The sequence below is a fragment of the Microplitis mediator genome, chromosome 7 (assembly GCF_029852145.1).
Source record: "Microplitis mediator isolate UGA2020A chromosome 7, iyMicMedi2.1, whole genome shotgun sequence".
NCBI classification, from domain to species: Eukaryota; Metazoa; Arthropoda; class Insecta; order Hymenoptera; family Braconidae; genus Microplitis; species Microplitis mediator.
In genome coordinates this window covers 26,391,916-26,413,600 of record NC_079975.1, presented here as the reverse complement: position 1 = coordinate 26,413,600, position 21,685 = coordinate 26,391,916, and the positions used below count along the sequence as shown (strand labels likewise).

At 37.3% G+C, this 21,685-nt stretch overlaps 5 protein-coding genes across 11 annotated transcripts; 3 read left to right on the top strand and 2 right to left on the bottom strand.

Moving 5' to 3' along the window:
- Positions 1-243: 243 nt before the first annotated feature.
- Positions 244-2,236, bottom strand: LOC130670758 (DNA polymerase delta subunit 2). Its single transcript, XM_057474248.1, has 3 exons — positions 1,952-2,236; positions 837-1,880; positions 244-765 (listed from the first exon to the last, which is right to left on the bottom strand). The coding sequence occupies exons 1-3, from the start codon at positions 2,154-2,156 to the stop codon at positions 647-649; spliced, it is 1,368 nt and encodes a 455-aa protein (XP_057330231.1). The 5' UTR covers positions 2,157-2,236; the 3' UTR covers positions 244-646.
- A 188-nt stretch (positions 2,237-2,424) lies between these two features.
- Positions 2,425-9,125, top strand: LOC130670752 (transcription elongation regulator 1). Of its 3 annotated transcripts, none has more exons than XM_057474229.1 (14): positions 2,425-3,095; positions 3,165-3,435; positions 3,499-3,582; positions 3,654-3,845; positions 3,917-4,235; positions 4,304-5,191; positions 5,277-5,446; positions 5,537-5,745; positions 5,828-5,978; positions 7,442-7,894; positions 7,953-8,159; positions 8,237-8,503; positions 8,564-8,865; positions 8,947-9,125. In XM_057474229.1, the coding sequence occupies exons 1-14, from the start codon at positions 2,929-2,931 to the stop codon at positions 8,948-8,950; spliced, it is 3,684 nt and encodes a 1,227-aa protein (XP_057330212.1). In that variant the 5' UTR covers positions 2,425-2,928; the 3' UTR covers positions 8,951-9,125. The 3 variants fall into 3 exon arrangements, with proteins under 3 accessions (XP_057330212.1, XP_057330211.1, XP_057330213.1); XM_057474228.1 differs by having other exon boundaries at positions 2,426-3,095; positions 7,950-8,159; XM_057474230.1 differs by lacking the exons at positions 2,425-3,095; positions 3,165-3,435 and having other exon boundaries at positions 3,516-3,582; positions 3,654-3,728; positions 3,788-3,845; positions 7,950-8,159.
- Positions 9,126-9,979: 854 nt separating this feature from the next.
- On the top strand, positions 9,980-15,947 carry LOC130671210 (mucin-2). 3 transcript variants are annotated; one of them, XM_057474954.1, is made up of 7 exons: positions 9,980-10,447; positions 11,461-11,679; positions 12,619-12,705; positions 12,937-14,744; positions 14,815-15,210; positions 15,432-15,635; positions 15,774-15,947. In XM_057474954.1, exons 1-7 carry the CDS (start codon positions 10,363-10,365, stop codon positions 15,945-15,947), a joined length of 2,973 nt encoding a protein of 990 aa, XP_057330937.1. In that variant the 5' UTR covers positions 9,980-10,362. The 3 variants fall into 3 exon arrangements, with proteins under 3 accessions (XP_057330937.1, XP_057330939.1, XP_057330938.1); XM_057474956.1 differs by lacking the exon at positions 9,980-10,447 and adding an exon at positions 10,786-10,926; XM_057474955.1 differs by lacking the exon at positions 9,980-10,447 and adding an exon at positions 10,896-10,941.
- Positions 15,824-18,866, bottom strand: LOC130671211 (protein SERAC1). Its single transcript, XM_057474957.1, has 9 exons — positions 18,583-18,866; positions 18,397-18,521; positions 17,900-18,324; positions 17,290-17,824; positions 17,026-17,215; positions 16,787-16,948; positions 16,451-16,731; positions 16,072-16,360; positions 15,824-15,957 (listed from the first exon to the last, which is right to left on the bottom strand). Exons 1-8 carry the CDS (start codon positions 18,651-18,653, stop codon positions 16,074-16,076), a joined length of 2,076 nt encoding a protein of 691 aa, XP_057330940.1. The 5' UTR covers positions 18,654-18,866; the 3' UTR covers positions 15,824-15,957; positions 16,072-16,073.
- A 1,157-nt stretch (positions 18,867-20,023) lies between these two features.
- Positions 20,024-21,630, top strand: LOC130671654 (max-like protein X). 3 transcript variants are annotated; one of them, XM_057475696.1, is made up of 5 exons: positions 20,024-20,376; positions 20,500-20,649; positions 20,914-21,290; positions 21,367-21,480; positions 21,563-21,630. In XM_057475696.1, the coding sequence occupies exons 1-5, from the start codon at positions 20,343-20,345 to the stop codon at positions 21,617-21,619; spliced, it is 732 nt and encodes a 243-aa protein (XP_057331679.1). In that variant the 5' UTR covers positions 20,024-20,342; the 3' UTR covers positions 21,620-21,630. The 3 variants fall into 3 exon arrangements, with proteins under 3 accessions (XP_057331679.1, XP_057331678.1, XP_057331676.1); XM_057475695.1 differs by having other exon boundaries at positions 20,025-20,376; positions 20,503-20,649; positions 20,911-21,290; XM_057475693.1 differs by having other exon boundaries at positions 20,026-20,376; positions 20,911-21,290.
- The last annotated feature ends 55 nt before the right edge of the window (positions 21,631-21,685 follow it).

Sequence of the window (21,685 nt, the reverse complement as noted above, 5' to 3'; positions counted from 1 at the left end):
ACTATAAAAAATACTGAAAAAGTTGCGGTCGATGAATTGTTCTCAAAGCGTATTTATAATTATTATTATTATTATTATTATTATGATGATTACGATTATTAGAATCTCAGTCATTAAATATATTGTTTTTTCTTTTCATTGCCTTTTTTTATTGTACAAAAATGTAATTTATATATTTCGGATAATACATGATAATTTAGAATAAAAATTAAAACAAAAAAGTGCCAAATTAATTGTCTTGTTTTTTTTTCTCAGGAAATTCAGTATCTAAAATTAATTTTTTGAACTTCCCGCCAGAAAAATTTAAAATTTTTAAAAATTGTATCATTGATTTTTTTTACAAATAAGTATTTCATTTAAGAAACCTGACTTCTGCTTGCGACTGATAACATTGTCAGCAGTTTTATCAGAACATTTTTAATTATATCGCTCATGAGAGCACGTGTTTGATAAGAAATAAATTTGTAATAAAATCTAATGACTGGCATAAAAAAAATAGGACTGAATAATTACCGAGTACTTGGTACTCATCCGGAATCGGTATTTAAATTAACAATTAAAAAGTGAACATGAAAATTTTTTTTTATCAAAAGTAAAAAAAATTTTATTTAGTAAAATTCCAATTAAAAATTGATGACAAAAAAATCTAATTAATTCCAAATGATATTGGAGTGACATCAAGTGTCTTGAGGTCAACGAGGACAGCTGTACTGGTGGTAGAAAATTTCGGGACACATATGAGTCTTACTGGCTCATTATCTTGATCTGTAACAAAAACAATTAACCGGTTAATGAAGTTACTAATTAATTAATATCAAGTATAAGTAAAATTTTACTTTTCCAGATCTTGGTTTCAAATTTCTCAGTATTGCCGGCGAAATAAATATCGGGGCACTGCTGCATGATGAAAAGATCTTTGTCGTGGAACGGATATGAGGGGAGAGTATCAGGAGCGGTGGGACAAAAGTGCCTCCAGTCTAGGGTTTTTTCCAGGTAGTGAAGAGCAGTACGATCCGATTCTCCGCAAACGCGAATAATGTCTTCGATGGGTTGTCCACTGGAGCCGCAGATCAACCGGTTGCCAATTACACCCGACCAGGGATTGTTCACTCCCTTGAGATTCTCGAACCCACGAGACTCGCGAAGCAGCAGACGATGAATGGGTTTCTGAGGCAGCATCACGTTGGAAGGATCATACTGACCTGGCATCAGAGTAACCGAGCAGTGATTTAGTATTTGAGACAGCAATTTATCGAGTTTATTTATTCCGGCAGAGAGCTCGCGGGTCGAAGCCATCTCCAGTGCTTTTGATTTTATCAAACCGCGACTGTGCTGCTGCTCTGAGTCTGTTGTCTTGACACTGTTCCCAGCAATCACCAAATTTATTACAGACGCAGCTTCTTCCTGAGCTTCTGAGCTCCCTGCCATGCCGCTGATCCACTCCAGCAGGAGGTCGCGTGCCAAGCTGTTGGTGTCATTCGCCAAGTCTAGTCCCGAGACCAGCAGAAGTTTTCCTGCTACCGGAGCTTCCAGTTGCTGACGCGGAGGACATCCAGGGAAAGTCCAGTCGTCTATTTTGAATGACCCGTCTTCTAGAGTCTTGCCCATCAGAGCACAAACGACTCCAGTAACGGCCTCAGAGAAGTCAACATCTCCAGCAATTTTAATCCTCAGCATCTCGTCCTCCAGGTACAGTTGGTCCTTCTCACCGGCATAGTTGGCGCGTTTTTCAGGAATTACACCCGAGTCTTCAATTTCGTCGCTCAGCTCACGTAATATTGAAGGTTTCCATACCTGGTGTTTAAAAAGCGTCCCGATGATGACGCATTTTTCATCCTCCAGATTTTCCAGCTCCGGTAGCTTAAGAATTTTCGCTTCAGCTAAAGTGGATTTTTAAAAAATTAATTTTCTATAAAAAATAAATGAAATTAAAATAAATAATAATAATTACGCCATTTTTTTGATGCCTTGTCTTCCAAAATAATTCTCAACTCCCTCAGTCTGCTGGAGTAGACATGAAAAAATTGTTTAGCATAATCTTTTGTTTTTTGCAAAAACTTAGACCCGAAATCCTGATAGTCGACAGTTTTTCTTTTAAAAATCTTCGGCTCACTATTTAAATCATCAGAAATAGAATTTTCGTAATTTTTCACCATTTTAAATTTATAAATTTAATTATTTATCACAATCTACAGATCTACGCTGCAACAACTTTTTTTTTACGAGGTTATAATTTTACGCGGGACATTTTTATCCACCCGTTCGCGGCGCGCATTTCAGTGAATTCAAAAAGCGCGCCATTTTAGAACCAGAGCGCAGCGCTTGAAATCAGCTGTCAGTTGATAAAGCAGAGGAAAAAAAAGTTTGTAAAATAAAAACAGAGTGCAGAGAGCAGCCATTACAGTTTAAAACACCCAGACACAGACATAGACACGGACATAACCCTCTGGACATCACATCCAGATCCGGCATTTTGTCGCGTCAAAAACAATTGACATTGATAAGAATCAATCTTCATCGTACTCCAGCACCGAAAAATATATAAAAAATATATTTATAAAATAATTACAGTAATTAATTTGTGTCATAATTAATTTATAATTCGGGTCTTGTATAAATAGTTTGTGGTTCAGTTTCTACTTGTGACCAAGAGTTTAATATTTAATCCATTGTATAATATATATATAGTTTATTGTGTGTGTGTTTTTTTTTTCATTGCCAAGCACCGACATGTTTACGAATTCACAGTTTCGGGACTTGAAATTAATTGTCACAGAGTTTTATATTTTTTTTTAGCTCGCGAGGTCTAATTGTAATTAAGATAAATTTAAATATAAATGGGCGTCAGTTTGCTCGGCAAAAGTCTAGTTGATTGATTCACTTGTTTATTTATTTTAAGTAAATAAATAATAAATAAACAAATAAATAATGGAGACTGCTAGTGAACAACCTGGTGTTGTTACCCAGGAAGTACCGGCAGTTAGTACTGAGCAGCAGGAGCATGTCGAAGAACCGATGGAAGAAGGAGGTGAAGAGTACGGATTCGAAGGTGACGAGTACCGGCATTATATGCCACGAGGTCGTGGTGGTTTCAGGTAAAATTATTTATTTTTTACGTTTTTATGTGGAAAAGTGGCGGGTGGTTTTATTTAAATTTTTTGTAGCCCTCACGACCGCGGGTTCGAGTACGGGATGCGTGGAGGCGGAGGAGGAGGCGGAGGCCCGAGATTTCGGGGCAGAGGATTCGGACCCAGAGGCCCGATTTACCGAGGAACTAACAATGGGTATCCTTACGAAGGACCACCGCGACCTAATTGTCCACCGGGACCCACGGGACCCAGGTACAGAGGCCCTCCGCCGTTTGACCCGAGCTGGGGACCTATGGGCCCACCAAATATGATGGGACCTCCTAATTTGATGGGCCCACCAGGAATGGTAAGTTTTTTTTTATTATTATTGTGTTTGCTGATGGACTGCAGTAACCGTGATGATTTCTAGCCACCTCCGCACATGATGAATGGACCAATGGCTTCAGGAAATCCGTACGGACCTCCTGGAATGGGTCCGCCCAACATGAACAGCGTAAATATTTATTTTATTTATGTAGATTGATTAATTTTTTCTTTCTTTATTTATTTTTTTTTGTTATTTAGATTCCAGGCCAGCAGCAACCGCAACAGCAACCTCAGCAGCAAAACAACATTCCAGGATTGGACCTTAATGGCGAGGTATGGGTCGAAACAAAGACAGCGGATGGCAAGTCTTACTTTTACAATATTCGGTCTAGAGACACTACGTGGACCAAACCCGAGGGCCCAAATGTTCGGGTTATGGGTCAAGATCAGGTAAATTACATCAGCATAAACTTCATTTACTTATTTAATTATTTATTTATTAATTATTTAAATTATGATAGTTGGAGCAACTGGTTCATGGTGCAGCTAAACAGCCAGCCAGAGAATCAACCCCAGTGTCAACGGCAAACCAACAACCTCAGCAGCAACAGCAGCCACCGCAACAGCAGCAACCGCAACAACAGCAGCAGCAGCAACAACAGCAGCCGCTTGCTGAGCCAAGAACGCCAGGTAATGATCAATCACCTAATGCAGATACAATGAATCAGGCAAACACAGCGCCACCAGGTACTGGCCCACCTCCAATGCTTAATGAAGCTCAGGAAGTCGTCAACCAACAACAGCAGCAGCAATCGGTCGTTGAAGTTGCTCAGCCTAATGGTAATTTTTTTATTTTATTTGTTTAATTAATATTAATTATTTACTGATGATTGATTATTGATGATCAGGTACAGTGACAAATGTAAATACAACAGCAGCAGCAACTCAACCAGTAGCTACAAATATGTTGCAACCGCCACCGAACATGGTACCAATGCAGCACCGAATGCCAAATCAATATGGCGCTCCCATGGCAACTCCATTTGGTGCGGCACCTTTTGGAATGCCACCGCCAGGTTTCCAACCGTTTGGTGGGTATGGCCCGCCGCAAACTGGATGGGGAATGCCGCAGATGCACGGCGTGATGGCTCCCCAAACACCAGCCGAAGACCCAGCAATTATCTCTCAGTTGGACTCGGAGCTAGTGGCGGCAGCGATGCTCTGGAGCGAGCATCGCTCTCCAGACGGTCGTCTCTATTACTACAACAGCAAAGCCGGTGAGTCTGTGTGGGAAAAACCCCAAGCTCTTAAAGATTTTGAGGCTGCTAAAATAGCGGTCAGGCAAAAGGCCGAGGAGATGGCGGCCCCGGATATAACCAATGCTGTGCCTGATGCTGTGAAGCAGGACAAAGCAGGACAGCCTGAGGCTGCTAACGATACCAAAGACAGTTTTAAAGAACCGGAGGCCGGTGGTAAGAAGAAAGAAGAGGCTCCGAAAGAGCCGGCCAAGCCCCAAGACAAGTCGCGTCCGATTTCTAGCACTCCAGTGCCTGGTACTCCCTGGTGCGTCGTATGGACTGGTGACGGTAGGGTCTTCTTTTACAATCCTTCGTCGAGAATTTCCGTTTGGGAAAGACCTGATGATCTTCTTGGGCGACAGGACGTTGAAAAGATGATGGCCAACATGCCCGAGGCTGCAGCTAGTCAGAAAAACCCGAGGCCAGATGACTCCAGTGACAGTAGTGACGATGACCAGCCTGGTCCTGCTAAGAAACCCAAGCAAGAAGAGCCTGAAGGTAAAATTATTATTTTGTTTTATTTTATGCTTCCGTTTCACTGAACCTGGTCAAGTTATTTTACAAATTTCCTTCTTTCACTCAGAACCAGCTGCCGCGGTTGTCAAAGAAGAGGAAGAGAAAGAAGGTAAGAAAACGATAGACATCGGCAAGGAAGCTGCCATCGAAGCCGAGGTTCGCGCCGCCAGAGAACGAGCGATTGTCCCACTTGACACCAGGATCAAGTCATTCAAAGAAATGCTCGCTGAGAAAGACGTAAATTTTTTTTTTATTTTATTAATTTATTATTTTGGTAGATCGATAAATAAATGAGTCATAAGTCAACTGATTTAATTAAATCTCCAGGTATCGGCATTCAGTACTTGGGAGAAGGAACTCCACAAAATAGTATTCGACCCCCGGTATCTGCTGCTGACCTCCAAGGAACGCAAGCAAGTCTTTGAAAAGTACGTGAAGGAACGCGCGGAAGAAGAGCGAAGGGAAAAAAGAAATAAAATGAAGGAGCGTAAGGATCAGTTTCAAAAATTACTCGAAGAGGCAAATTTACATGGAAAGTACGTGGCGGTTTTTTTAAATTTTTAAATTTAAATCAAATAAACAACTTGAAATATTTATTTTGTTTTTTTATATTCGCAGATCGTCTTTCAGCGATTTTGCGCAAAAGCACGGGCGCGACGAGCGTTTTAAAAACGTCGAAAAAATGCGCGAGCGAGAAAGTCTTTTCAACGAGTGGATACTGGAAGTGAGAAAACGGGAAAAAGAAGAAAAAAACGCCAAACGAGAACAGGTATCAATTAAATTTATCACCATCAACATTAATAACACTTGTTTTTTTTTTAATTTTAGCAACAAAAATTATAAATCGTTAACAATTAAGACTAATTTTTATTATTCTAGGTAAAGTAATTGCATATAAATATTTTTTACTTACAAATAAAATAAAATATGCAATTACTTGATTAATTATTTTGTTTTCAGCAATAATTATTATTTATTTCAGATATACTAGGTATGTTATTATTTTGTTCAACTTGTAAGCTTTTAAAAAAAAAAAAAAATTGAATTTAATTAAATTAAATTAAATTAAATGATAGAGATAAAATCTAACGACCGGGAGACGTTTGTTGTAATTTTAAAAAATAATAATGATTATGATTAATTGAAATAAGAGAATAATTTAATAAAATTAATTAAAGAGAATGAGAAAAAAAAATTGAATGAATTGTTAGTTACTGACTTATGTATTCTGAACTCTCCACTTCAGTCAGGAGGCAGACAGGACATTATGTGGATGGTTGGCTTGGTGTTACCGAAGCTGGTTGGTGGCATGGGATGATGTCTGATCTCCATCCCCAACTACACACTGCGTGGCACCGTTGGCACACACCCTCGCGCGCCGCATTCTTAACTCCAAAGCAGAGTCATGAGAATGAAAAAACCAACTCGGTATTTGTATATTACTCGTACTCCTCGTTACTTCAAAGCAACACAAATAAATTAAATACTTAATTCCCGCCGTTAAGCTTTTGATTACATATATAAATATATATATATATATACTTGTATGAATTTATATATATTTGGTTACTAAACAATTAAATGTACAACTTGAGACTTAACTTGGGGATGTAGACGATGAGGTAGCGAGTCTACGGATTCACGGTCGTTTATTTTTTTTTTATTTTGTCTGTTATTATTTTTAATTATTTCATTTAGAAAAAAAAAAATGGGTAAATTATTTTATTTTAATTTAGTCATTTTTTAAAAAACTTTTTTTTATTTACTTATTTTTTAAAATTTAAATGGTCGATTTGTATCTAAATCGCGTCATCGTTCACCGAATTACCAATTAATGTAATTAATATTTTTTTAATTTTACAGCGAGGCCAGCCAGTTAATTAATTATTTCAGATAAATAATCGAATCTCCGCTAATGAATCGAATTTAATTTTTTTTTTCTGAAATAAATTTTTAAAAAAATGAGATAAATTTTTTTTTAGAAATTAGCGGAGGTACGAAAAATAAATAAAATAATAATTTTTTTTTTACAGCCTAATAATTAATGATTTTATTTCAGAAAATAAATAAAATAATTTCCAATGAATATATTTTTTATAAAAAACTAAATTTAAAAATAGAAATAAATTTATTGGAAAAAAATTAAAATTAAGAATTAGCGTTAATTGTAAAATAAAATAAAATATTTGTAGAAAAAAAAATTAATGTATTATAAATAAACAACCGTTTCAGGTGAAAAAGGATTTCACGACAATGCTACGGGAGCACAAAGACATCGACAGGCACTCGCACTGGGGCGATTGTAAAAAAATCCTGGAGGCTGATTGGCGGTATCGCGCCGTCGATTCCGCGAGTATGCGCGAGGATTGGTTTCGCGATTACATAAGAATACTGAAGGACGAACGGAAGCGCGAGAAGGAGCGCGACCGGGATAAGGACAAGGAGCATCGACACCGGGACAAGGATCATCACAAGTCCGACAAGAAGGACAAGGACCGCAAGGAGGATAAACACAAAGAAAAATCTTCCAAGGATAAGGACAAGGACAAAGATAAGGACAAAGATAAAGACAGAGATAAGGACAAAAAAAGGCGCAGCGATACTGCCGAGGAAAATGGAAAAGATAAGAGGGATGATAAAGAGATTGGAGAGATCGAAGATCACGACGATAAGAAAAAAGATAATGTACGTATTTTTTTTTTTTTTATAGGGTTTTTTTATTGACTTTTTTTTTTTATAGAAGTATGAAAATAATGAACACTCGGACTCAGAGGAAGATCGCGAGAAACAAAAACGCGAACGGGAACGGAGAGCCGAGGCGAGTTTACGTGAAAGAGAACGCGAAGTTCAGAGAACTTTGGCTACACATTTAAGAGATCGTGATAAGGAGAGACAGCACCATAGACACACGGAAGCTGTCCAACATTTCAGTGCACTACTCGCTGATTTGGTAATTTAAATTTTTTAAAAATAATTGGGAGAATTTTTAGACTTTTATTGATTGTCGATTAAATGTTTAAAAACCAGGTGCGAAATGGAGACTTGGCATGGCGAGAAGCTAAACGTCAGCTAAGAAAAGACCACAGATGGGAACTCGCCGACAGCTTAGACCGGGAGGAGAAGGAGCGATTATTTAACGAACACATTGAGCAGCTGGGTCGCAAAAAGCGGGACAAGTTCCGGGAGCTGCTTGACGAAGTCGGAGCCTCCACCGAGCTCACGGCCTCGTGGAAAGACATCAAGAAATTGCTGAAAGATGATCCCAGATACACCAAGTTCTCTTCCAGCGATCGGGTGAGTGTTCTTTGATATTTCGTCTAGATTTTTTTTTATAATCTAAACATTTTGCTTCAGAAATGCGAGAAGGAGTTCAAGGAATATATCAAAGACAAACTGGTAGCCGCGAAAGCGGACTTCCGCGAGCTGCTGCAGGAGACTAAATTGATAACCGACAAAACGTACAAAAAGGTGCAGGAGAACAGCGCATGCTTGACGGAAATAGAAGACATTTTGAAGAAAGACAGGAGATTTTTAGTGTTAGACGCCGCGGCCGCCGAGCGCACGAGATTACTTATGGGTTACCTTGAAGAACTGGCACGCAGAGGCCCACCTCCGCCTCCTACTGCCTCAGAGCCTTCTCGTAGACCCACGACCAAGTGAGTGTCCATCAACATTTTCCTCAACGTGAAATTTATATAAATTACTTGCTAGTAAATAAATAAATTGTTATTTTCCAGCTGATCTACCTGTCCAACTTCCGACACCAAATCATCAAGTTTATATATAGACAAAAATTAAAAGATTTAAAAAATAAATACATTTATTAAGTAAAACCCCCACCATTGTCATGTAATTTTAGGTTCAATAATAATGCCTTTAAATTTATATATCTATTAAATTTATATCATTGATTTAATTTATTGTGCTTTGTATCAACGATAAGACTCTAATTTTTAAAACCTTGAGCGCCCATTCCCTTCGAGTTCCGCGAACTGTCGCGACAAACAGGATCCGGGAGGACATCAAAGTAAAAAAAATAAAATGCATTCCGTTACTTTTATACCAAAGCGACTTTGGAAATTTTTATTGTCATCGACATTTTATTTTACCCGATTTTTTTTTTTATTTTCGATAAATTTATAAAAATTTTAATTATTTATTATTTTTTAAATTCTCAAAGTATAAATTTTTATAACATGGGTAAATTTCAACGACAATTATCCTTAGAAATAAAAAAAAATCTAAACGTAACCATTAGCAGTAACCAGATCAACAAAGACCGTTTTCACTTTTAATTCTCACGCCCATGGAATTTTCCACTAGGAATCGAAAGTAAAAATATTTTATATAAAAATTCCAGTTAGATAAAAAAACCGCGATGCCCGCGGGAGTGGATGTCCTCGAGGAGGCCGTCGAAAAGGATTTTTATCACCAAAAAAAAAATAAAAAACCCAATACTGGAAAGGGTGGTCGCGTGGGTGAACGAACTTCCGTGCGATGCGGTCTTGCTCCAGGTCAGTCCAGGCTGTCCTTAACAGATAACCAGCGAGGAAAAGTCCGTGGATTAAATCCACAGCATGCGGACACGCGACAATGTGTTTAGTTATTTTTTAGTTGAATGTAAACCCAGCGATCTCCCACTCGCGAGGATGCCGACCAGTAAAAAGAGCCAGAAGCTGGACTGGAGCCCCTTCTACTTTTTCTACTTGTTCTTATCCTACACAAGTTACAGTGGCTTATACCCACACTAATGCACCAACAATTCTGGTCCTGCTGGTGGCCTCGGAATACCTCTCGCAACAACGTGCCTGCATAGCTTCGATACTCGCTGGTATCCACGAGTGAAAGTAGGATTTTGCTTTCTACCTATCAGTTTGTTATATACCAGCGACAAATATGTTGCTCTACACTAAAAAATGCCATCGCGCTCATACATTTTTATAGTTTACCGAAAAATTTGACAGCCCGACTACCCGCCAAAACTTTTAAAAATTCACCCCATTGGACTCCGAGTGCCTGAGTGTAAAAAAGTCGGACGCGAGTAAAATGCGCGAGTAAAGTTGGTCTATCAAGTGTCAAGTTGGGCGGTGACAAATTTTTAAAATAAAGCCCGGGTGTTTGTTTTTTTTGAATAATTTCCAATAAGGGAAATTATGAAGCTGGTAATGCATGGAGATGTCATATTGCGAAATTTAGCTCTGGTGTTGCTGGTGTTTGTTGTCAGCAGTAGACAGCAAGGTAATTTATTCATTTATTTACTTCTGATAGTCAGTTTGCTGGGCGCGATAAGTCGGTGGTGAAGAAAAGGGTTTGGTTTTTATGGGGGGAAAATTGATAAATATGTGGATTTATTTTTGACAAAGAGAATAATATCGTTGGACGGGATTGTATGAACTGGGTTACGTGGTAAAACGAAGGCCAGCTGAAAAGAGAGTGGCTACGGTCTCGCGTTATATTTTCTGTAGGCCGATTGCGAGTTTGTTTCTTAATAATATTGTTAGAAATTTATTATATTTATTATTATTTATTTGGGAATTTTTTTTCTTATTTGCTACGGTGGTCAAAAATCGGGTTCGTTGTGTCGGGGACTGAGTTGGAAGTAAAGGTTTGCTACTGGAATGGACATACGGAGTTATAAATAAGAGTGTGACGCTTATAAGTACATGGTGTACAGTTAGAAAGCACTTCCTGCTCAATATTTATGATAATTTTATACGGTATATTTAGTTTGGGTAATAACTTTTTTTTTTGGTAATTATGTGCCGCGGGACGGATTTTTTTTTCAATGGAATGTTGGTTTTTTTTTAATTATCATAAATTGGAGTGATTTATTTCGGAGAAAATCTTGAAGGCAGTTTTGTAATTTATTTTAGTTTTTTTGAAAATTTATTTCAACTTTTCGCGGCTGCCCAATTTTAAAATTCGGTAAAACGAAATTTTTTTTTTTTTAAATTATAAATAAATAGAGTAAAAATTTAAATTATTTTTGAAATTTATTTCCGAGGCTCAGTATTTAATTTAAAAAAATTAAACTAGTCATTTTTTCCCGCGAAAAAATTTGAAATTTAAAAAAATAGGAAAATTTACGTCTGAGTAAAAATTAAATTTTCATCAAATGTTGAAGTCTGAGTATGTAAATATTCATAAAATTAAAATAAAAAAAAAACCCGAATGCTGCAGGATTCAGTTCTTACTTTATTTGGAATTTTTCACGAGAAAAAAAATTAATTTTTTATGAAATAATTTTTCAGAAATTAGACCATGGAATCGTTTGTACCCAACGAATTCCGTCTATCAACAAAATCAAGCGGCTTTAGTCTCAGCACCAACTGACAACTACAATAATAATAATAATAATAGTAATGATAATAAAACAAGTAATGATGTGCGTACAGCAATTGAAGTAAACGAAGACTACCAAGACTATGAAGAAGCTCCAAATAAGGACTCAGTCGAAACTAGAGAGATTCGTACGTCATTTTTAAATTTTCCAAGAACAAATAAAAATTGTCGACTTTGTGTTAAATTCAAGTTGACAATTAGTCAGTAGGGTGGTCGTTAAATTGAATTTTTTCAGGCTCCCCATAAAAAGCTTCTTTTTACTGAAAAAATACGTGAGGAATTTGGTTTTTTTTTTGAGTAAAAAGAACACGAGTTCATTTTTCGATGCAATCGCGGTTTTTTTTAAATATCTCATGAAATATGCAGATTAAAGGAAAAAATCATAGGAACAATTCTGTAGGAAATTAAATTCTTAACAAAAAAGGTCATGTTTATTTTCTTTATAAAATGTGTATTTTCGAAGATATTTTAAAAAAACTTTTTTAGATCTGATGAATTGAGCATTCTAAGGATTACAAATTTTGAAAATAAATTTTTTCTAAATATATAGAAAGTATAACAAGCATTAATGATTGATATGTTACGAGTTTCGAAGTTGTCTCTATATTTAGAAAAAAGTTATTTTCAAAATTTGTAATCCTTAGAATGCTCAATTGATAAGATCTGAAAAGTTTTTTTAAAATATCTTCGAAAATACACATTTTATAAAAAAAATGAACATGACCTTTTTTGTCAAGAATTTAATTTCCTACAAAATTGTCCCTATAATTTTTTCCTTTAATCTGCATATTTCATGAGATATTTAAAAAAAACCGCGATTGTATCGAAAAATTGTGATCGTCCTGCGGCACGTGTTCTTTTTACTCAAAAAGAAAAAACAAAATTCCCCAGGTACTTTTTCACAAAAAAAAAAAGCTTTTTATCGGTCGTCTAAGAAAATTTAGTTTTTAACGACCACCCTAATAGTCAGTGATCACAAATTGTCCCCTTGAATTTAACAGTCAAAATTTTTTTGTCCTTCGTGAATCTGTAAAAAAAAATACTTACATATTTTTTTTGTTCAATAGATTATGAAACAAAGGAGGAAGTTCCCGATGACTACGAAACTGAATATTACGATGATTATGATAATGCGACAAATTCTCAAGCGGCAGGTAAATTCCCACGGTTTTGTTTTTATAAAACTTTTCTTTATATTTTTTTTTTATTGTATTGCGCGTATCCGGTAGTAAGTCATCAGCCGTACTCACATATATATATATTTAATATATTAATTGCCGTTTATTTTGAGCCTTGGCAATATCCGTGACATCAATACAAATTATTACTAAAAAAAAATCGATTAGTTATTTAATTTATTTAATTAATAAATAAATAAATTTTAGATGAACATGACACATATGATGAATCAGCTAGTGAAGAAATAGTAAATAGTCATGAACGAATAGTCCAGAGTGAAGAAATAGTCAGAGAAAATTTAGAGAGTAAAGATAAAATAGTTAATGATAAAAAAATAATAAATTTAAATAAATCGGATTCTTTGGGTGAAGATCAGGATGAAGATGATGGGAGAATTTTGATTGGTGAAGCCGTCGTGTCGGTGGTGACAACAAAAAGTGTTGTAAATGGCACGTACTCAGTACCGACATCATTGCCGATGACAACTGAACAAATGTCACCACCGCCGACAATTTATTCGTCTGAATCATCTCCATCTGCTGATGAGACAACAGAAGATGCGATGATTGTCGCCTCTGTTCAGACGAGTCGGAGCATTTCCGGAGCACGTTTTCTACCTTTTAATTTAAATAATTACGATAGCGTTGATAAAAATACTAATGACAAGGACGAAGCTGATGGACAAAAGTCTAGTGACAACAAAACAGTCGCCGAGTCGACCGAAAGTATCATCGACAAGCTGGACCGGGTGCAGTCTGAACTATCGAGCGGGTTTCTGACCGGGGGATTCAGAACTGCTGGCAACGCTCTTCAGCTTGATGTCCTGAGCGAGCAGAGACCTACAAGGAAGACCTTCACCACGACCTCGAAGACTCCGGTTATCAGTAAGTTCGTTCCGAGGCGGAAGACAGTAGAAACCAGTGGGTCTGCAAAGTCTGAGGAGAACTTGGAGGCAAAAGAAGCCAAGAGCAAGACAGCTGACAGTGGTGAGGTGATGAGCGATCAGACTGAGAAGCCTAGAGCTTTCCGTATACCCTGGCCAGGTTCCGCGCGGACTAGAATCACTTCTACTACTGAGTCTACCAGAAGAACTACGAGGAAGCCCTTCAGCAAAGCTAGGAGTGAGGCTCAAGACATCAGCGCTTTCTTGCCACCGGGTTACAAATTGAAGAAAGAAGACCAGACCACTGAGAAAAGTATTCTTGGTGACATACTCGCCAAGTCTAAGGTCAACATCACGGCACTGCTGCCTAAAGACTTCAAAGTTGGGAGCAAAGAACCTGAAAGTAGCGAAATTACTAAAGAGCTGCCGCTGCAGAATTTATTCGCGAAACCTGTTGATGTCAGCAGCTTCCTGCCTCCGAACTTTAAGCCGAAAAATGATACCAAGAGCAACGTTCTAGAGACGACTGCGACTCCGATACAAAAAAGTCTACAGGAATTATTTTCAAAATCAAGTGTCGACATTTCGGCGCTTCTGCCTCCTGGTTTCAAACCCGTAGATAAAAGTGACAGCAAAGTTGACAGTAAAGACAAGGAAATAATTACGAGTACCACAGAAGCTAGCAAGGGTGGAATAAAACTTGTCTTTCCTAGCAGACCTGGTGGCAGAAAAGCGATTGCCAAAGTTGCCACGACAAGTCGACCTGCTGATGCACAGACTGCTGGACCTAAAATTCAAAGGGGATGGCCAGTTAGAGCCACTACGGAGTTCACTGGGTGGCCGACGCCCTCGACGACTCCGATCTCCATTGAAAAATTACTTGAAGCCGCCAGAACTGCGACTGTAACTTCGGTCAACAGTTCAATGATCACTTCGACTAGTGAACCTTCAACTACTTCGACTTCGACGACCACCACGACGACGATCCGACCCACGACACCGGGACTTTGTGAAGAAGATTGCGAAGTCGCGGGTACGATCAGGATTATTGGTAACGCGACTTGGGTACCGGAGTTGCTGGACCGTAATACGAAGGAGTGGCAACTGCTGGCTGATGAAATTGAAAAAGAGGTTCGTTGATTTTTTTTTTTTTTTTTTTATGTGGGAATTTTATTTGGGAATTAATTGATGTTCTGTCCAGATGAACTTGGTCTTCCTGAAGTCTGCGATCCTGAGAAAGTGGTACAAAAATATACGCATTGACGCTTTTAGTCAGGGAAGCATTTTGGTGGACTACTTTGTCGAGCTCCAGGACTTGAGCCAGAAGATAAACACCCAGGAGTTGAAAGTCCTGTTCCACGACTCGCTGAGGGCCTACAACGCCCACAGGTGGAACGAGACCAAGATCAACAAGGGCCCGGTGAGACTGGGAAACTTTGTGATCGATCCAAAGTCCACGGACTTTGTGGTGATACCCAGAGTCACTTTGCCCCAGCAACTTGACAAGGATGACAGACTGATCCCACAGTGGGCTATTGCCGTTATTGTCATTGGCGTTGGTGGCTTATTGTTCATTATTATTTTTGGTGTTTCTGTCGTAAGTATTTTTATTTTTTTGAACAAGATTTTTTTACTTAAAATTAATTTTCTACTGTGGACAGCTTCCAGGGCTTTAAATATTAATTTTAACGAAAAAATCAATGAGTACTTTTTTGTAGAGAATTTAAAGCTCTACAAAAAAGTACTCTATAAATTTTTACGTAAATTCAATATTTAACGAGTTATTTATAAGTGATTGACGAAAAAATTTTTTGGCAGCTGGTGAATCGTCAGAATGCCGCAAAGTTGAAACCACCGACAGCCGGAATGTACGGAGAGGATGCAGCTAAAAATATAATACACTCAAGTCATGTTGCGTCTTCCCATAGATCATCTCACGAGTATCCAAAGTCGGAGATCTCCACGATCTGGAACGAAGCCGACGCATGGAAGGAAAAATCCTTTGAGTCAAATTCAAATAAGGTAACAGTAACATGACATCATATTACGTCACATTACATCTAATCACCTCATTCATAAAACAAAGACTACAAATAATACCAATGCATTATTAAAATTTTTTTTTCTTAAAACTGGCACTTAAAAAAATACAATCCCCAGATTTTAATGGACGGTATCGTGCCCGAGAATGAAAAATACAACGTCTACGACAGCTGGAGATCTGACTGGAACGGGTACTACTATCAGCCATCTCACACAAGCAGCAAGTTCGTCGGTTACGAAAGTACTGCTAATTTTTCACGCCATCCGCCCGATTACGACACCAATTTTTAACAAACTCTGTCTAAAAAAAAAAAAAAAAATTAAAAAAATTAACATACTAAATAACTAGCATATAATTTATTAAATAAACTCCCTGTCGCATAAAGTAAAAAAAATATATTCGAGGTTCTTTTACACTTAATTATTATTGTCGGTTATCATTTTCTTGAGAACATCAACAATTTTACGGTACAGGAACGAGTGCTTGCTCGCGGGTTTGCATATCGACAGGTGATCCTGGGGTATCTCGTAAAATTCTCCGACTCCTGGATCCGCTGATTCCGGCAAAACAAATTTTATCTGCAGAGGTACTTTGAGCGCGCTTACGAACGTCGATTTCGTTTCGCTGAAGCTCACGATCTCCATTTTGTACTGATCCAGCATTTTTATGAACTCTTCGTGGAGCTTCAGCAGCTGGGGCGACTCTGAAAATTTAATTGCGGTAATTAATCATTGGGAAGTAGATGCGGGTGACTTGGATAGACTACTGGGGGTCGTCACTTGATGACGATTACCTTCTCGCAACTCCTGGACTTCAACAGAAGGCCACAGAAGCATCTGAGTGGTTTGTTTGAGTGTCGCGACATGGGACCCGCGATGCGGAGTACTGTAAAAAATAATTCCTTTGGTATTATCACATAGACGATGTTTGTCTCCAGTCTTCGACTCCTCGACGAGCATCTGCTTCACCAACAGACCTCCCATTGAGTGGCAGACCCAAATAATCGGACGTTTTCCTACGCCCGCAATGACTAATTTTTTGGTAAACTCGATACTTCTCTCGCTTATTGTGCTCCTAAAATGAATCATCACTTAAATAATTAACAATAAATTAATTTAAAATAAATTACCTTAAAATTTCTATAGGACACGGAGGACTCCACCAAGACAGACTGGTGTCATAATTGATACCAATCACGCGAACTGATGGTACGTCATTGGGTAACCAGTCTTTTGGCCAACACTCTGTCCGAGTTAAATAATTTTCTTGGTATTCGGTGCAGATTTCGTTGCTGAAAAAATTTATCGTGCTGATTAACTTGTTGACACATTGAGTTTCGGAGCTGATGAGTCATCAGCTGATCATTACCCAGGACAAGTAAACGGCCCGGAGGCTAAAGAGTTCATGGAAACCGGACAGTCATGCAAAATTATTTCGTAATCATGGCCGATTTTTTTCCAGTCTCTTATCTGGAGATCGTGCGCTAGATCTCTTATAAATTCCTGAGGGTATTCCTTTACTATATTGATCAGAAGATCTTCAGACTCTCTGCGAGGCTCTGAAATAATAATAATAATTAATGAGTCGTGATAATTTATGGTGAGGGCAATTTTTAATTAATAATTAACAAACCTACGACTTTAAGTGATGGGTCGGGGTCCCGCTGTCTCCAGGAAATAAAAACTCCTCCGAGTAACCCGTGAATGAAGACAACATCAGCCTTGGGTTCGGACCTGGTCCTGTTCATCGGGTGCAGCAGATAAATTCTTCTAGGAAACTTCTCTCCGTTGTTGGCATCCTCGTCCAGGTTGAACAGAGCCCTAGCAGCGGGTCCAGCGAGTCTGATGTCCTTGTCCCGGGACCAGGCTGCCAGGACTCCGATCCATCCTGACTGGAAGATGACATCCAGCAGCTCGGAGTGCATTGACAAGTTCGATATTATTTTAGCCAGCAGAACACACACGTCGATATTGTCAGCGAATTTTTTTTTGACTTCCATCAGAGCTGAGAGTCCATGTGCGTCTGCTAGATTTCTGCTGAATTGTTCGATTGAGGTGTGATGATAAATAGCTTCGATGCACTGCATCAGCAACTGCTCGTCCCAACTTATCGTTGGAGTTGCCGTGAAATCGGTACTCGACAGCTCGTGATCAAACTCCAAGTTTTTCTGTCAGTAAATTTATAAATAAATTATTCACAATTTTTAAATTTAAATAAATATTCAAATCATCAGGAAACTTACTCGGGAACTGTAAAATTTTTTGTGTAAAAAATGAATGAGACATGAATGACCCGACTGGCAGAGCTTGTCCATGTCAACAAGCAGCTGGTAGAGCTGATCAATTATTTCGTACAACTTTTTATCAACAAAATGATAAGGAGGTTTTAAAAAAAATCGTAGATCAGAGTCTGATATTCTCGCCAATGCTACGGCTGTTCTGGAGTCCATCATCTGAGCGATATGCTGATAGTTCCAGGACTGGAGATGCTTCAGAGTTCCTAGATAATAAACCGCTCGCATTCTCTGGTTCTTGGTTCCATTCTTCGCCACATTGAAGTGTCGGTATGCGATCGACTGGTTCAGGGACGTCCACCACTTGGTCACGACATTCAGGAGACTTGAGGGCTTTCCTTCGGCTGGGTCTCCACTGTTGTAGATGTAAATGTCTAGATGATGAATGAAAAACACCAGTGAGACAACAAACTAGGATTGGTTTTGATAAATTGACGCGGGATCACCTTTTTGATGAGAGTCCAGGTAAATATAGTGGGCTTGGTTTTGCTCCAGGTTCAGTACATTGGTCGCGAGGGTCGATCTCAGGAGTTGTGATGTCTCCCGCACTTGGTAGACCAACCAGCAGCCTCTGGAGACCAATGAGTTGTTTTATTAATTTAATAAATAAATTTGCGGTTTTGCGTACGTACCCGAAGATGAAGATGCAGGTCCCGAGTGATTTGAAATAGTAGACATACTTGGAGTATGATTTTATTGCCATGTCTAAATCATTTTATAGGGAAGGTGTCACTACATCGTTGGCTGATCAATGAGCTGTCATTTTGATGATAAAGTTAAAGTGCTGAGGTAATCAAGTAATCGATTGTGATTATAAATATGTATCAAGAGATCAAGGTTGATTTGATTAATTAGATTTATATATAATGATCTGATGTTTACTGCTTTCGGTGCTGAAGATAAAAATAAACAAGTTGGCATTTGGTGTCGGTAATGAAGGGGTGCATGTTGAAGTTGAAGGAAAGCCAAGGAGATTTTTGCGCGAAACACTTGCGTGTTGTTTTTTAATATTTTAAATATTTCTATCATATTCTGCTGCTATTTTATTTTGATATACGATTTTTAATTTCTCCCCCATTTCTAATGTTATTTTTTGAATATTCAAATTTACCGCGCAAGTAATAAGAATATTTAATAAATTATTGATGAAAATAAAAAATTTCTAGTATACTTTTTAGTCTAATTAATATAATTATTGACACAAATAAATTTTAATAAAATTATTAAATTTCAATTTTGAAATTTCGCGCCAAGATGGCGCTGCTGCGTGTCACTGTAGTCGACGTTCAAATTTTTGCTAAAGTGGGGGTGGGGGAATGAATTGCAAAATCGATTACTGTGTATCAACTGGAGGTCCAATAGCAGCAGTCAGTATCATCGTCAACGGCAGTAGTAGTCCAGATCCTTCTTTACGATTAAATTGAAAGACAGTAGTGCAGTTAATTCGCGGAATCATCCATTAAATTTATTGCTCATAGAATTGTTTAATTAAAATGTCCAGTGTTTGTAAAATTTAAATTGTGCAAGTGTCTGTGGTGTCGTTAAGTGTTGAGTGTTCAGTGCTAGTGTAAAGTGTTTCGAATTGCTGATGCTGATGACTCCAAGTTCCTGAGCAAAATCATCTGGCATCGTCTGGTGGGGAAATAGCAGTTAAGTGACGTTTTTTAGCTGAAATACACTTGGAACAATTTAATTCAAATCTCCAAGTGTATTAGGACACCCTTCTGCATATTATTTCCCCGCCAAGGTTTGTTCAAACACTCAAGTGTTTTTTTTTAATTTTTGAATATTTTTCTATCATATTCTGCCGCCATTTTATTTTGCACGATTTTTAATTTGTCGCCAATTTCTAGTAATTTATTTTTCAAATATTTAAATTTACCGCGCAAGTAATAATAATAATTAATAAGTTAATTTAAGCTAAAATTAATTATGTATTTAAATAGTACGCGTCTGCGCACTAACAAAATTTGCGCGCGGCAACCGCGGCCATTTCAAATCCCCATTACCGATAACACAGAAGTTTTTTTGTAGATAATACAGATTTCTTCGTACTCACAAATATTTTTAAAAAATCATTTAATTAAAATGGCCCTTCTACGTGGTGTCATTGCGAAATATAATTCATTTCAATAATAATAACAATTACTTAACTGACGTGTGACATATGTGTTGATTAACTTTATCATTATTTATTTCTTTTTTTTTATCCACAATGGCCTTGGAAGTGAATCCGTTTTTATTTTAAAACATCCGATATAACTGCCAATGTTTTTATGAAAACTTATTAGTTTTCCGTTTTCCTTTATTTACATTTTCTTTTTGTTTTATTCATTTCCGAATAATTAACAAGTGTTTTTTTGTGTAATTATCAATTTGTTGGTAAATAATAATGGCCGATCCCATTAAAGAAACTCACGAGATCCGTAAGTATTTTTTTAGGTTATTTTTTTTTCTAATGGAAAATTACAATAAATCAATTTTTTTTTATTAGTAATTTTATAGTAAAAAAAATTAAGTTTCTAATTATTGAGATCAATTTTTTTTAGCAGGAAAAATGAAAAATTTGAATAACAGCAGCAATGGATCTGACAGTGACATGAAATTGGAACCGTCAAGTCCAACAGAGAGATATGTATTTTCTAGATGTAATAGCACTGGTTCATTACATACCCCATCATCATCAGCACACAATACTGGTAATTGATAATAAAATACTAGTTTGAATGTACCAGACATCGGACAAATTTAAAATTCAAAATAAGTAGAGTAAATAATCAAAAAAAAAATTTATAAAAAATGCACTTATTAATTTTCAAATTTTTTAAATGCGCATTTTTTTAAATTTAATTTTATTAATTACTTACTGTATTTATTATTAATTACAAATTTGTCTGATGTCTGGTACATTCACACTCGTAATAAAATTAAATAAAAATCAAAACTAAAATTAATTCTAGAAGATGAAGACAGCGACAACAAAAACTCAACGATAAGTTACAAAGAGCGTCGCCGAGAAGCCCATACCCAGGCCGAGCAAAAGCGCAGAGACGCGATAAAAAAAGGTTACGATTCTCTGCAAGATTTGGTGCCGTCGTGCCAGCACTCGGACTCCTCCGGGTACAAGCTTTCGAAAGCCTCCGTTCTGCAAAAGTCCATTGACTACATCCAGTTTCTCCTCCAGCAGAAGAAGAAGCAGGAGGAAGAGCGGAATGCGCTGCGCAAAGAAGTCCTGGCTCTCAGAATAATGGAGGCGAATTACGAGCAAATTGTCAAAGCGCATCAGACTCAGCCGAATCATACCGAGATGCGGGTTTCTGATGAAACTAAATTCCAAGTGGTAAATTTACCAAACAATTTTAACGCTACTGTGGTTTTTCTTTTAATGATAATTAATTTTTATGGCCCGTGATCAGTTTCAGGGTATAATGGACCAACTGTTCCAAAGTTTTAATCACATCTCAGTTGCTAATTTTGTTGAACTGTCAGCTTGTGTCTTCAGTTGGCTAGAGGAACACTGCAAACCTCAAGTAATTTTATTTTTTTTAATAATTATTAATTACCAATTAATTAAGTGATGATTTATTATTTATTATTTATTTTTAATTACAGACATTACATGAAGTTGTGATTTCTGTACTCCAACAATTGCACAATAGAATCAGCTAGTCGTTAAAATATCAAGATATTATTTTAATCACTAATCTTCCATAATTAATTAATTAATAAAATTGC